This window comes from Triturus cristatus, chromosome 1_2, assembly GCF_964204655.1.
Source record: "Triturus cristatus chromosome 1_2, aTriCri1.1, whole genome shotgun sequence".
In the NCBI taxonomy this organism is placed as follows: Eukaryota; Metazoa; Chordata; class Amphibia; order Caudata; family Salamandridae; genus Triturus; species Triturus cristatus.
The window spans coordinates 321,610,288-321,622,064 of record NC_140580.1 but is presented as its reverse complement, the minus strand read 5'-3'; the positions used below and the strand labels follow the sequence as shown (position 1 = coordinate 321,622,064).

The 11,777-nt window shown below is 45.3% G+C and overlaps 1 protein-coding gene across 1 annotated transcript in view; it reads right to left on the bottom strand.

The window, feature by feature from the left end:
• The window catches only part of HIF1AN (hypoxia inducible factor 1 subunit alpha inhibitor), a 157,513-nt gene that overhangs the window by 67,580 nt on the left and 78,156 nt on the right, over positions 1 to 11,777 (bottom strand). The window contains exons 3-4 of the mRNA XM_085603891.1: positions 9,976 to 10,124; positions 387 to 532 (exon numbers count right to left, since the gene is read on the bottom strand). Of these exons, the coding sequence (XP_085460017.1) occupies positions 387 to 532; positions 9,976 to 10,124 (295 nt within the window). The remainder of the gene's footprint in view (positions 1 to 386; positions 533 to 9,975; positions 10,125 to 11,777) is intronic.

Genomic DNA, 11,777 nt, shown 5'->3' with positions numbered 1-11,777 from the left:
CTTACAACCCCAAAGGCTTCATCAAACCGACAGCCTTCAAAGACATCGATTTGGAAAGCCTATCCATCAGTTTAAATACAATGATCACCATTCACACCTTGGGCGGCACCATTAATCTGAGGCCAAATGATACATTTGCTGTTAGGCCAGTAGAGACTAGGAGGTAAATTGAGTACATTTGACAAGCAAGTATATTTGCACAGCTTATTGTGGTTAATCTACTGTAGGCAATGACACCTGAAGAGAACTACATTAGCTAGAACATGCATTGCATATTTTTTCAATTACCCTCGTGAATTAAATTCTGCATATCAATGCTTGGGTCAAAGGGGAAGATAAAGAAGATGAATTACAGCGCACCAGTTCAAGGCACATAGCTCACTCACCTGGCTCTGTCTGTCACAGGGATGGTGCACAGGGTACGGATAGAGGCATTCAAACTGATTGGGTGGAAACAGGATACAGCGCTTAAAGCCCTTTATCTGGGCGAAGAAGTTCTGCTGCTCATCGTAGTGGGCTGGAGTCACGTTCCCTGTGCACAGTAACATACCAACATGGTCAAAGTACGCTAAGACGCTAGTTCCTATACTTGCCCTGCGTTACTGCTTGTGATGAAAGCTGGTCTATCTTTCAACAGATACTTACTAAAACCCTATTTGAATTATCATTAACAGAGCCATTAACAAAGAAAGTTGTAACAGGTTAAAAAGGGGGTGCAACAGTAACACATAAAAAATGTTAAACATGAAATGAAAGTACGAAACTGTAGAAGGAAAATTATGCCCCACTACATTCTGACAATGCCTTTCATATGTATGCTTATATCTATGACGCATATACAGTGAAGGAGGAAGTGTCTTTCAGTAAAGATCAATAATGGCGAAAGGATCACAAGATTGTTTTAAAGTACAATCATTTAACAATCCTAGTTTACATCACCAAATGACAAATTCGTTGCATAAATTGTTTTTCCTCTTCAAACATGCCATTCTAGCCCAGCAAGAAGTGTAGATGCCCCTTTAGTTCACCTTTCATTGAACAAAAACAGTTAGCATCCCCTTTTTAGGTCTCGGCTGCGAAAGGCTGCGCTTGCGCAGTCTCGCTCCGAGATTTAATGAGTTGGAGTGATCCGAGATTTAATGAGTTGGAGTGACTTTGAGAAGAGGGGCTTGCACCCGCCCCTCTTCGCTCCTGTTCTCCATTGGCTGGCCTCTTAAATGCTGGCCAGCCACTGGAGAAGAGGTCCCGTCACTCCGTTGAAGCCCCGTCTTTTTCGGATCGGGGGGCGTGTTTTTTGCGAGAAGTCTCAGGGAGGAGACAACAGCAAAACACGCCCCCAGATCCGAAAATGAGGCTCCCTTTCTCTCGCTCCGAGATTTAATGAGTTGGAGTGACTTTGAGAAGAGGGGCTTGCACCCGCCCCTCTTCGCTCCTGTTCTCCATTGGCTGGCCTCTTAAATGCTGGCCAGCCACTGGAGAAGAGGTCCCGTCACTCCGTTGAAGCCCCGTCTTTTTCGGATCGGGGGGCGTGTTTTTTGCGAGAAGTCTCAGGGAGGAGACAACAGCAAAACACGCCCCCAGATCCGAAAATGAGGCTCCCTTTCTCCGAGGCATTTTCGCTGTGCATTGGAGAAAGGCGGTGGTGTGCATTTTGCTCTGCCTTGGTTTTTGAACGTCTCTGGAGCAATGGTGCACCGTTAGTAGGCTCAGACTCGGGCTCGGGTGTAGATGTGTTTTGTCTGGCGGGCAGCTTGTGTTGTAGGCTCGCACTTTTGGGGTTGACCTGGAGATGGGAACAGGACAGCTGGACTACTCTCGTTGGTTTCGAGGTACACAAACCTCTAGGGCGCGGATTGATCAGCATTTTCTGCGACAGGGCTGCCTCATTTCCCCACGTCCTGCAGCAGACCACTGCCAGAACCAGCTAACACACAGCTGCCAGTAACATTAAAGGAATCAAGTACGTTGGTGAGCAGAAGCAGACCCGTCAGCCACAGGACAGACACACAAGACGTGATACTGGTCCAGAGGCACTCTACAACAGAGACCCGCTGCTGCAGCCGGCGCACTGCTTACGGCGTGGCTGGCTCTGGGCGACGGGAGAAATACGGGGGAAATACAGAGGTGCTGGTGGTGTCCCTGTTGGTTGTTCGTTGGCGGGGCTGAGCCGGGTGGGCTCCGGAATGCGCAAGAAGATCTGAAGTCAAGCGGGCACCATTACTCGACCTCCAACGCTCCCTCGGATTTTGGAATGGACTCGGGAGGTTTCCCTCATCCCTTCGATGTGAGTTTTGATACCACCGTTCAGTTTAGGATAATTTGGGCCTTTTTTTTATTTATTGTTTTCGATCGAGGCTGCCATTTGTGACATAGCACAGTGCCCCTCCCCCAGCAGAGCTGTTTAGCCTTTCCGCTCCAACCTACATCCCTGTTGCTGTTACCAGGAGGTCCAGAGAGACTACATCGCCCAGCCTGCCTTGCCCGGACACGGTGTCATCCGAAAGCGCTAGGAGGCGCTATAAATCCGGCAGTGGGCTCCCGCAGCGCGGGTCCCGCTTCAATCTACATCCCTGCTGCTGTTACCGGGGGGTCCAGGGGGACTACATTGCCCAGCCTGCTTTGCCCGGCCACCGTGTCACCCGAAATCCAGCACGGGTCCCGCTTCAACCTACACCCCTACTGTTGTTGCTGTTACCGGGAGGTCCAGGGGGACTACATCGCCCAGCCTGCCTTGTCCGGCCACCACGACATCCATGTCATCCGAAAGCACCAGGAGGCGCTTTAAATTCGGCTGCGGGTCGTGCGCGGGCCCGTCTGCGCCTGTCTGAGACAGGGCAGGGCGACCCCTCTGTGACTCGCTTTTCATTTACAGTTCCGGACCACGACCCCAAATGTACTTTTTCTCCTTGCCATGGGCAACGGAACCATATCCTCAATCATTGTATATGTTAGTTTATGCATTCCTTTGGCTGGTGGTCAATGCTTTAAGTAGTCTTAACCCTATTGCGAGGCAAGTTCTGGTTTACAACTTACTGTCTTTGCCACTGCATTTTACTTAATTTCTTCCTTCTAACAATACAGTGTTGCCTGTCTCTAATTAACAATTCTGGAATAACCTAATGGGGAAGAGGAAAGCTCTGGATAGTGTGGGGGGGGGGGTGGGGGTGCTTGTGAAGAAAGGCAAAAAAGCAAAAAAAAACATCTAAACAATCGTTCTGTAAAACCCATGCTGTCATGGATTGCATTGTTAACCTCGTTGGTGATTGTGAGGCGATTTTACTTGCCCCATCCGGACCGTGCAGTTTTTCCAACGTGGCCAGTGCACCCCCCTTTCTTTAGCCACAATCTCCAAAAAAGCTACTCCGGCAATTTCTGATATGTTTAAGAAATCCTCTTCAAAGGGCCAACAAGCCTCTATTCACGAACATACTTTGCTTGAAGAGAGTAATAACTCCTCTCTGCCAAGCTCATACACTCCCTTAACATGCACCACTGAGTCTGACATTATATGTTCAAATAGATTTTTACCCCTACTGGAAATCCCCGAGGAACACAGAGTTCCAAGAGGCCAGAAGGTGAAAGTATCAGTTGTGATGATACAACTAATAGGGTTTTGTGTTCTTGTACAGCTATGTTTAGAAACCAGATAACTGATTTAAAGGCCCAGACTAAGCAACTTATGGAGGAAGTTAATGAACTAAACGGTATGATCAACACACTCTCCATAGCACTAAAAACATGAGCTAGTAAAGATTATTCAGCCGTGGAAGCTCTGCCCCAGATTCAAGTTTGTAGAACATCTAACATCACCAAAGGAAAATCATGCAGTCCAATTATCAAAAACAAAGCCAACGGACAACTAGCAAAGTTCAACAAACAACCGACTTATGGCCCAAATATCATGCAGAATCCTGCCACCCTCGTAGAGCCAGTGAATAGATCCTACAGTTTGCCCAATGCACAAACTAGAAGAACAAGCATTTACAATGCAATGGTCTCGGCATTGGTAAAGTTAGAGCTATTGGCATTGCTCATGACATTATTTTTGTTTATGTTTTTAAAACATGTAAAGAAACGGCATTGTTATTTACAATGTCAATAGCTTAATCTGTGTGTGGGTGCAAATGCACTAGGTCTCGCATTGGAGAGTGATTAAGCTATTGACATTGTAAATAACAATGCCGTTTCTTGAAATGTTTTAAAAACAAAAACATAAACAAAAATAATGTCATGAGCAATGCCAATAGCTCTAACTTTACCAATGCCGAGACCATTGCATTGTAAATGCTTGTTTATGGTCTGGCTAGACAGTGCAGCTGTTAGACAAGTGTACGAACATCACAAGAGAGGGGCTTTGGCTCCACCCACGGTAGGAGCAAGGAGTAGGTTTTGATTGGGCAGAAATTGAGTGCTTCCACTAAAAAGTACTTGCCTTTCATGGAACTGTGATCAATTTGTTTATTTATCCAGCTGCCTGAGCTTGAACTTTCAGGAGCACACATCTGACATTGTACAGCTATTAAGGTATCTTAGACAGCTAGATAATTTATAGTGTTTGTCTCTGGCAGCAGCACAGATAGGAGGGTAGTCATTTACCTACATGGATTTTTAGGTCTAGCTTGGCAGTGCAACCGACCTCTGACCATTTAACATACAATATTACTCTAAAGTTCTTTGGTTCCACAATTCACATGCTATTTACTTGTAATGTTTCACATTAACATACAATATTCCTTTGAAGCCAGACCTATTGGCAATGCCAATGCTGGTTAGGAAACTTTGCAATGCTGCCCTCGACACTCACAACACTTTAGATGTTTTCAGATACAACTGACAGAGCTAGCCTTTCTAGAGAATAAAATGGGACGTGACTGAGAGAATGGTTAAATAAGCATATGTTGTTTTAAAAAGTTACTTATCTATTCCACTAGATCTGCAGCAGTAGAATTTTTAATTAACTCATGAACATTTGCAGATATTCTTGCTTGGAGGCGAACACCATTATCCCCATCTGCCCTTGAATGTTCAACGTCTACATGCTGCATTCCACCTCACCGAAGGCTTCTGGACCTAGTCTTCTACAGGGGTGAGCTGCAGCATGCATCAGCCCTGCCGCTGGGAACCAACTACAAGTTCCACAACTCAATGCTCTTCCTGACCACTGGTGATATTTACGAACAGAAGCACTCCCGCAGCGAGGGCTGCACCTGGGCGAAGACCGGGCCAAGGATGGGCACGTCCACACCCATCAGAGGCTGGGCTGGGTCACCCTTTTAACGTTTTTCACACAAAGGTACTGTTATTCAATCTAATCCTATGGTTGCATCGCATTTACATCATATGTTTGTACTGATAGTGTTGGAACTTGGAGCTAGACTGTTTTACTGGTATCCTCGAACCTAGGTTTAATATGGTAAAACGTAAGGTCACGGAGGGGGATGCAGGGCTTACTAAAGTGAGAAAATCTAGGGAAATTCGGAAATCTGAGGGCAAATCTTTGTACATGATAGGGTTGACACCCTATTGGTAGAATATGAACAGATAATAGCACCGGATTTTATCCCATCGTCCTCTAGAGCTCCAAGCCCCCACCTCTTGCCCCAACAGAAAATAATCGTATAATACCTAGTAGGTTTTCAAGATCTATGAAACAGAGATGTGAAACCTCTATTGCTGCACAGATTCCTTCATATCCCACCTCACCTACCGTTATTATAGCTTCATTTCCTACTGATACTTCAATTCTTGATTCACACTGATGCTTTTCCCCTGTAGAAACCGTTTTGATCCCCTGCACGAAACGCAAAAGGAGCATGCAAACAATGCTATATCTAACAAATGGCAATCTAACGAGCTAATAGGGGTGGGTGCAGTAATACCAACAAGGCTTTCCTTGTTTCACTTATTCAATACCCATAAAAGGAGGTGGCCCTATTGAAATCCATGGTGACCACACTGACCTTCACAGTAAACCTGCTAGCAGACTCGTCCAGGAGACAGGCTGCTCCTAACATTCAAACACACTTCTAGCCCTATTTAGCCCCCATAATTGCAACACAGACACACACCACCAAAGCCACATTTTTGGCTAAAGTCATGTATGTTCTTTTTGATGAACAATCCTTATCGGCTACTGTAAGGGGACAAGCCGCTGAGGTCTTTCTATCGGACAAGGAAGTCCAGATGCGCTATATTCTAACTATTGCAAATGCCATCGCCACAGGGGGGCTCTATTCCCAAATCCTGGAAAGGTGCTATTGTGATTCCCGTCCACGAAAAAGGGGATTGTCTGTCTCAAGCAACTACAGACCAATAAGCCTCATTGATTGCATACGGTTTTTTCTTTGCCGTTATGTTCTTGAGAAGATCCAGGATTGGATCGCCAATATATTTGTTCTCAGTCCCTACCACCAGGATTTCGCTCTAAAACCTCCACAATAGATTAGGCTTTTCGGTTCCTATTGCTCTACTGGCGTACTGTTGTAATCAACAAAGGTAACCTATACATAGACTTTGTCGATTTACGTTCGGCCTTTGATCTAGTACCAAGTTCTAGTCTTTGGAAAACACTCTGAGAAATGAAAATGCCCCTGTACCAACTAGCATTGGTAGCCCTCCTACATGATGATAATTTTGCACATGCAAGATCAGGAAGGCAGAACGACTTGGCGGACAGGATCAAAGTCTTCAGAGGTGTAAGACAGGCCTGTGTCCTGGCCATACATTATTTTTGGTATACATACACAATATTAATTCTATATTGAACCATGTCGACACAAATGCACTCTCTTTGGCTCAAGTCAAAAATCTAATACTATTATTCGCAGATGACACTCTTTTGGTCTCCAAGACCCTGAGTGGCCTCCAGAAACTCTAGATGCTTTTTGAGGAGTTCTGTATCGATAGGGGCCTGGAGATCAATATGACCAAAACCAAGCTTTTGACATTGAACCCCCATAAATCTTTCAGAAAGGGCTAGAACTTGTGGGGTGGGGCACCACTAGAAACTGTTCACAGTTTTACGTACTTGGGCATCATCTTTAGCTGTAGCATGTCTTGGAAGCCTCACTTGACAAAAGCGGTTTTCAAACTCTAGCAATTAACCGGGGCTGTCCATAAGGAGTATAAAGCCTCCTACACCAAACCTATGAAGTCTGCTCTACATCTATACGACTACAGGGTGTTGGGGTCAGTCCTCTACAGGCCAAGTTATGCAACATGCAAACACAAACATTAACCACCACCGAAAATACATTTTATCACAAATTAGCATTTCTCCCTGTTAGTACTCTTCTGGTACCACTTCTCTCGGACTTGGGTATAAGAAGCTTACATGACAAAGACAGACTTGGTCCCCTTTCATACTGAAGGCGCTTATGGTTTACTCCAGAATTCGCACACTATAATTCTGCCCTCCAGGACATCATTTCTGCTGGCCATTCTGTCAAAATCCCCTGGCATTTGCACATCAAATAATTATTGCACCTTATTGGGGATCCCAAGCGTTGGCCGAATGCATGCACCACTTCTTTTACATCCAAACTAGCACTGAAAGAGCTTTATGGATCAGCAATCAGGGCTAAATTTTGAAACACTGACCTCTCTAGAACATTCTGCGAATTTCTGGATTTTAAGAATCAGATAGTTACAAGTCATATTGTGATCAAGTGACTACTCCCAGTAATAGAAAGCTCTATTTTCAATCCAGAGAGGGTACTCTCCCGCTGAGTCTTTACAAAGTGCTGGTCCGAAGGGGTTAGTGATTCTTGCCCCCTAGGCTCCACCATGACCGAGAGTGTGCTGCATGTCATTTTTGTATGGCCACTTACGCATCTACCCACAAGTATTGGTTAGCCCCTACTTGCAGGTGTTTACATCAGCACAGTCAGTTTGCCGCACTCTGCATCTTGAGGGTATATTGCAGCTTATTCTTAGCCATACCTGTCGCCAAGTTCCTTGGGGCTATGTGGACATTGCTTACAAAGCTTTTATCCTCTTTAATGAATGCGACAATCTCTTTTTACTGTGTTCAGAACCCAGCAGTATTAACACATAATGTAACATGTCTTTGTAAATCGCACATTCACCTTTAGGTATCTTGGCGCTGAATAACAGATGTTTTGTGTTACACAACTCAATAGACCTTTTATCGACCTCAGATGGATGAAAGGCTGAGTGGACCAGCTGGGATTTGAACCTGTGACCATGAAGTCGTACACAGGCCCCTGCCGTTGATGCATTAGTCCACTGAGCCACCAGACACAGTTCTATCTATTTTTACACAAATGTTTTTTATATTTATTGGAGACATTTTATGATAAATTGTATTGCATTTTAATGTTGCTTATTTTATTATACTTCTTGTGTATTGTATATGTACTTTTATGGCCGTGGTGGCCAAAATAAAGTATTTTGGTAATAGTTCCATTCCACAACCCAGCAATGGCTATTAACATCTCTCCATACAGAAAAAAAATTGACAAAACAGGGAAAAGACGAGGGGGGGGGGGGCAGACACAGATGACACTCATATTATCCAGATCTGACCATACGAAAGTCAGAAAATGTGGCCTTTGTTCGCACAGAAAACGTCACAGGAAAGCAAGGTGTGAAACTACACATTAATTTAACTGAAAAAATGTATGTGACCAATAGTTAGTTAATTATGCTGTGTCCCGCAAATTCTTTCATCTAATCAGTCTTTATGTTTAGAATATATTCACCACGAATCTACAGCTATATTAAGATAGCTTCTTATCACCTCAACAGAGCTTGAACATCAATTCCTATGGATATAGCAATAACTCCCACAACTTCTACTTTGTTATTCGGCAGAGAAGAGTAAATGGCAACACACCTTAACTTTATCCAGGACTAAACACTGTAATATCCTATACAGACCTTAAAGAAATTAAAAGCTTTTTACGTGTTCCAGATGTATGATCTTTCGACCAACTAAAGAATTCACTTTACCTGTGCTCTGATTTTTTAAAACGTTTCGGCACAGTTGAAACCGGCCAGTTTTGGTAACAGTTTAAGTGGAACACTAAAATAGGTTACTCTCAATTAAGGCCCACACTGTTTTGTTGCCACACATGGAGTCGAAAACGATAGCATGTGCAGTTTTTCCAGTATTTTGTTGGGTGGACAACATGTTACACTGGGGCAGCTGTAAACGTGTTTATAAGTACCAGCCCTAAGGTTTATGGGTAATGTGTAAAGTAGAAAGTCCTGGGAGGGCTTTAATTAGGAGGTAGCTCAGCTAAAGTGTGGTGAGGCAATGTTGGGTGAGGTAGGGTGGGGCGAGCCGAGGTGTTTAAGAAGATGGTAAAGGTCAAAGTAGGTTAGGGCATTGGTCAATCCAAATATTAAATATAACTGTTACAGAAAGCTCTGCTACATACTACGATTACTACTGCATGGCAATTTTACAATAACTCAAATTATACAGTACCTCTTATTACATTAACATCCTTGCAATCCAGTCCTTTCTACAATACAAGGACTCCTATTTAAGTCATATGACCTAATCACATTAGCTCTAAAAATGTTTGCACTGGGTACATAAGGATCATTGCTCATTACTCTCTGCTGGTTTAGAATGACTGATAATGCACTAATGTGAAATTGAATAAATTAATCACACAGCTTTCAGTAAAGCCACCTAGATTTCCTTGTCCTCCCTCTGGATCCTGGTATATGATAGTAAGCCAAAGTCCTTCCAGAAATAAGTTTAGAGCAGGGATAATGTCAATAAAGTTCTCTTTTCTTTAAATAGCATACAGTCATGCAGGCACTATTCTAAAAAAAAAAATACCTTTCCTTCGATGCAATCTGTAGACTACCTACTAACGTAGGAAGTATTTGTAAGCAAGGTTACGTTATCAGGCCAGAATTAATGCACAAGCCTCCCTCCACACAGTGCCCAGACTGAGTAAGTAGTCATCATAACAACTATCTCACCCACCCTCTTACCTTCCATGCCAATGAGCAGCAGATTGGAAGTCAGCTGCCCCCAGCTGTGTTTCGCCTGCTGTTTATTAATCCAGTTCCAATTAAAGCCTAGAAAATCCACCACAATGTTCTTCCCGACAGTGTCATTCAGCGTCTGCTGCAAATACAACCTGTATATAAAGACAAAAACACGCACAATAAAAGATTTCATCTGTTCTAGCGTTCGACGTCAAGCCACCTGTCACTCGTAACGGTCAGAACAAGTTTCTGTTCAGAGACCATACCCACATTCCTACACCATCACAATGAACAGGAGCTCCCTCAGCTAAATTAAAGTTGATTGGGTCAGCTGGTATGGAAAGGCTAAAAGACCAAATTTAGAATAAATTACGTTAATAGCCCATACTGGATGACAACATTTTTAGGTCTCGCTGGCGTTGCAGCGCGAAGCGCTGCCGCCAACGAGACTTATTGTTGCCGTGTTTGATCCCAAGAGAGACAGACCAGGGCACGCGCAGCGATCGGGGTCTGTGGACGCGCTTCTGAGACGCGCTTGTGCAGACGCACACACAGACACAAGCGCGCGCACACACCCCGCCGCTGCCGACCCCCCTCACCGCATCTGCGGCTGCCTAACGCGTGCACGCACACACCTCGCCACCGCCGCCCTTGGGCAACCTTAAGCAGGAGGCATGGCGCCCCTCCCCTGCATTCTTTGTGTACACACACAGTTATAAGTAAAACACAGCCCTACATCCTTACAAACACAGGGCACACAGATAGAAGGCACGTGAGTACACACAGAACACACGTTCAATCCACTAAGAAATACTTGTACGCCACGAAGAGAGATAAAATGCGAGTTTGTGCTCCATCAGATATACACATACTGCACAGGTAGGCGCTTGTGCCACTGACCGATCTGGACCCAGCCGACCCCGCGCACTTGGGGTGAACTCCACACCCCTAGAGTGTGCCTGTGAGCGCATACACACTAGTAGCAACGCGCACAGGTGGGCGCTGTGCACGGAGTCGAGGCGCTCACCTCCGGCGCACCTGCTCCCGGATCCGCTCTCAGCGCTCCCCCTGACGCTTCCTCTGTGTCCACAGTGCGCTCAGTCCAGGGTGTGACGCTGATCACCTCTCCGTCTCCAGCCGCCCACTGCCGGAGGTCCCCGCCCAGACGCAGCTCCATAGAAACTTTTCCCAAATTTGGGGCCAGAGTTATACTTTCTCCCCTGCTACGTCACCAGGGTTTGGATTCGCGGACCTCTCCTCCGCACACAAGGCTGCTGCTGTGCGCTTCTGTTTCTGTGTTTCATGATCGCAGAGCAGACCACGCCCCCCAGAGGACGTTAGGTCACATGGCAGCAGGTACAGAAGTACACGTTCTCTTCTCACAGTGTGCACTGTACAGTGGCAGGGCTTGCGTCCCCGGCTGGGAACGCGAAATACTGAGCACTACATTTGACACAGAAGTGTTTACGCGACACATCGCACACAAGACCCAGACGTAATGGAAAAAGAGAAGCCGGTACTTTACATTAGATTACTTCATCACCGTATGCGCTCTGTCCCATTAAAATACAGCCAACCCGTTTTATTACTGTCCCTTTTAAAATACAGTAGCCCTGGCCGCCAGAGCCGATACTCTCCGGGCCCTGGGAACAAAACAGTTCTAGTGAGAAGCAAGAACCGGTACAGTCTCATGGGAAGTTTAGGAGTCCTGCCCGGAAGTTAGTGCTGGTACTGTCCTATCACAAGCATTTACAATGCAATAGGTCTCGCATTGACGCGAGTTTGAGCTATTGACATTGCAAATA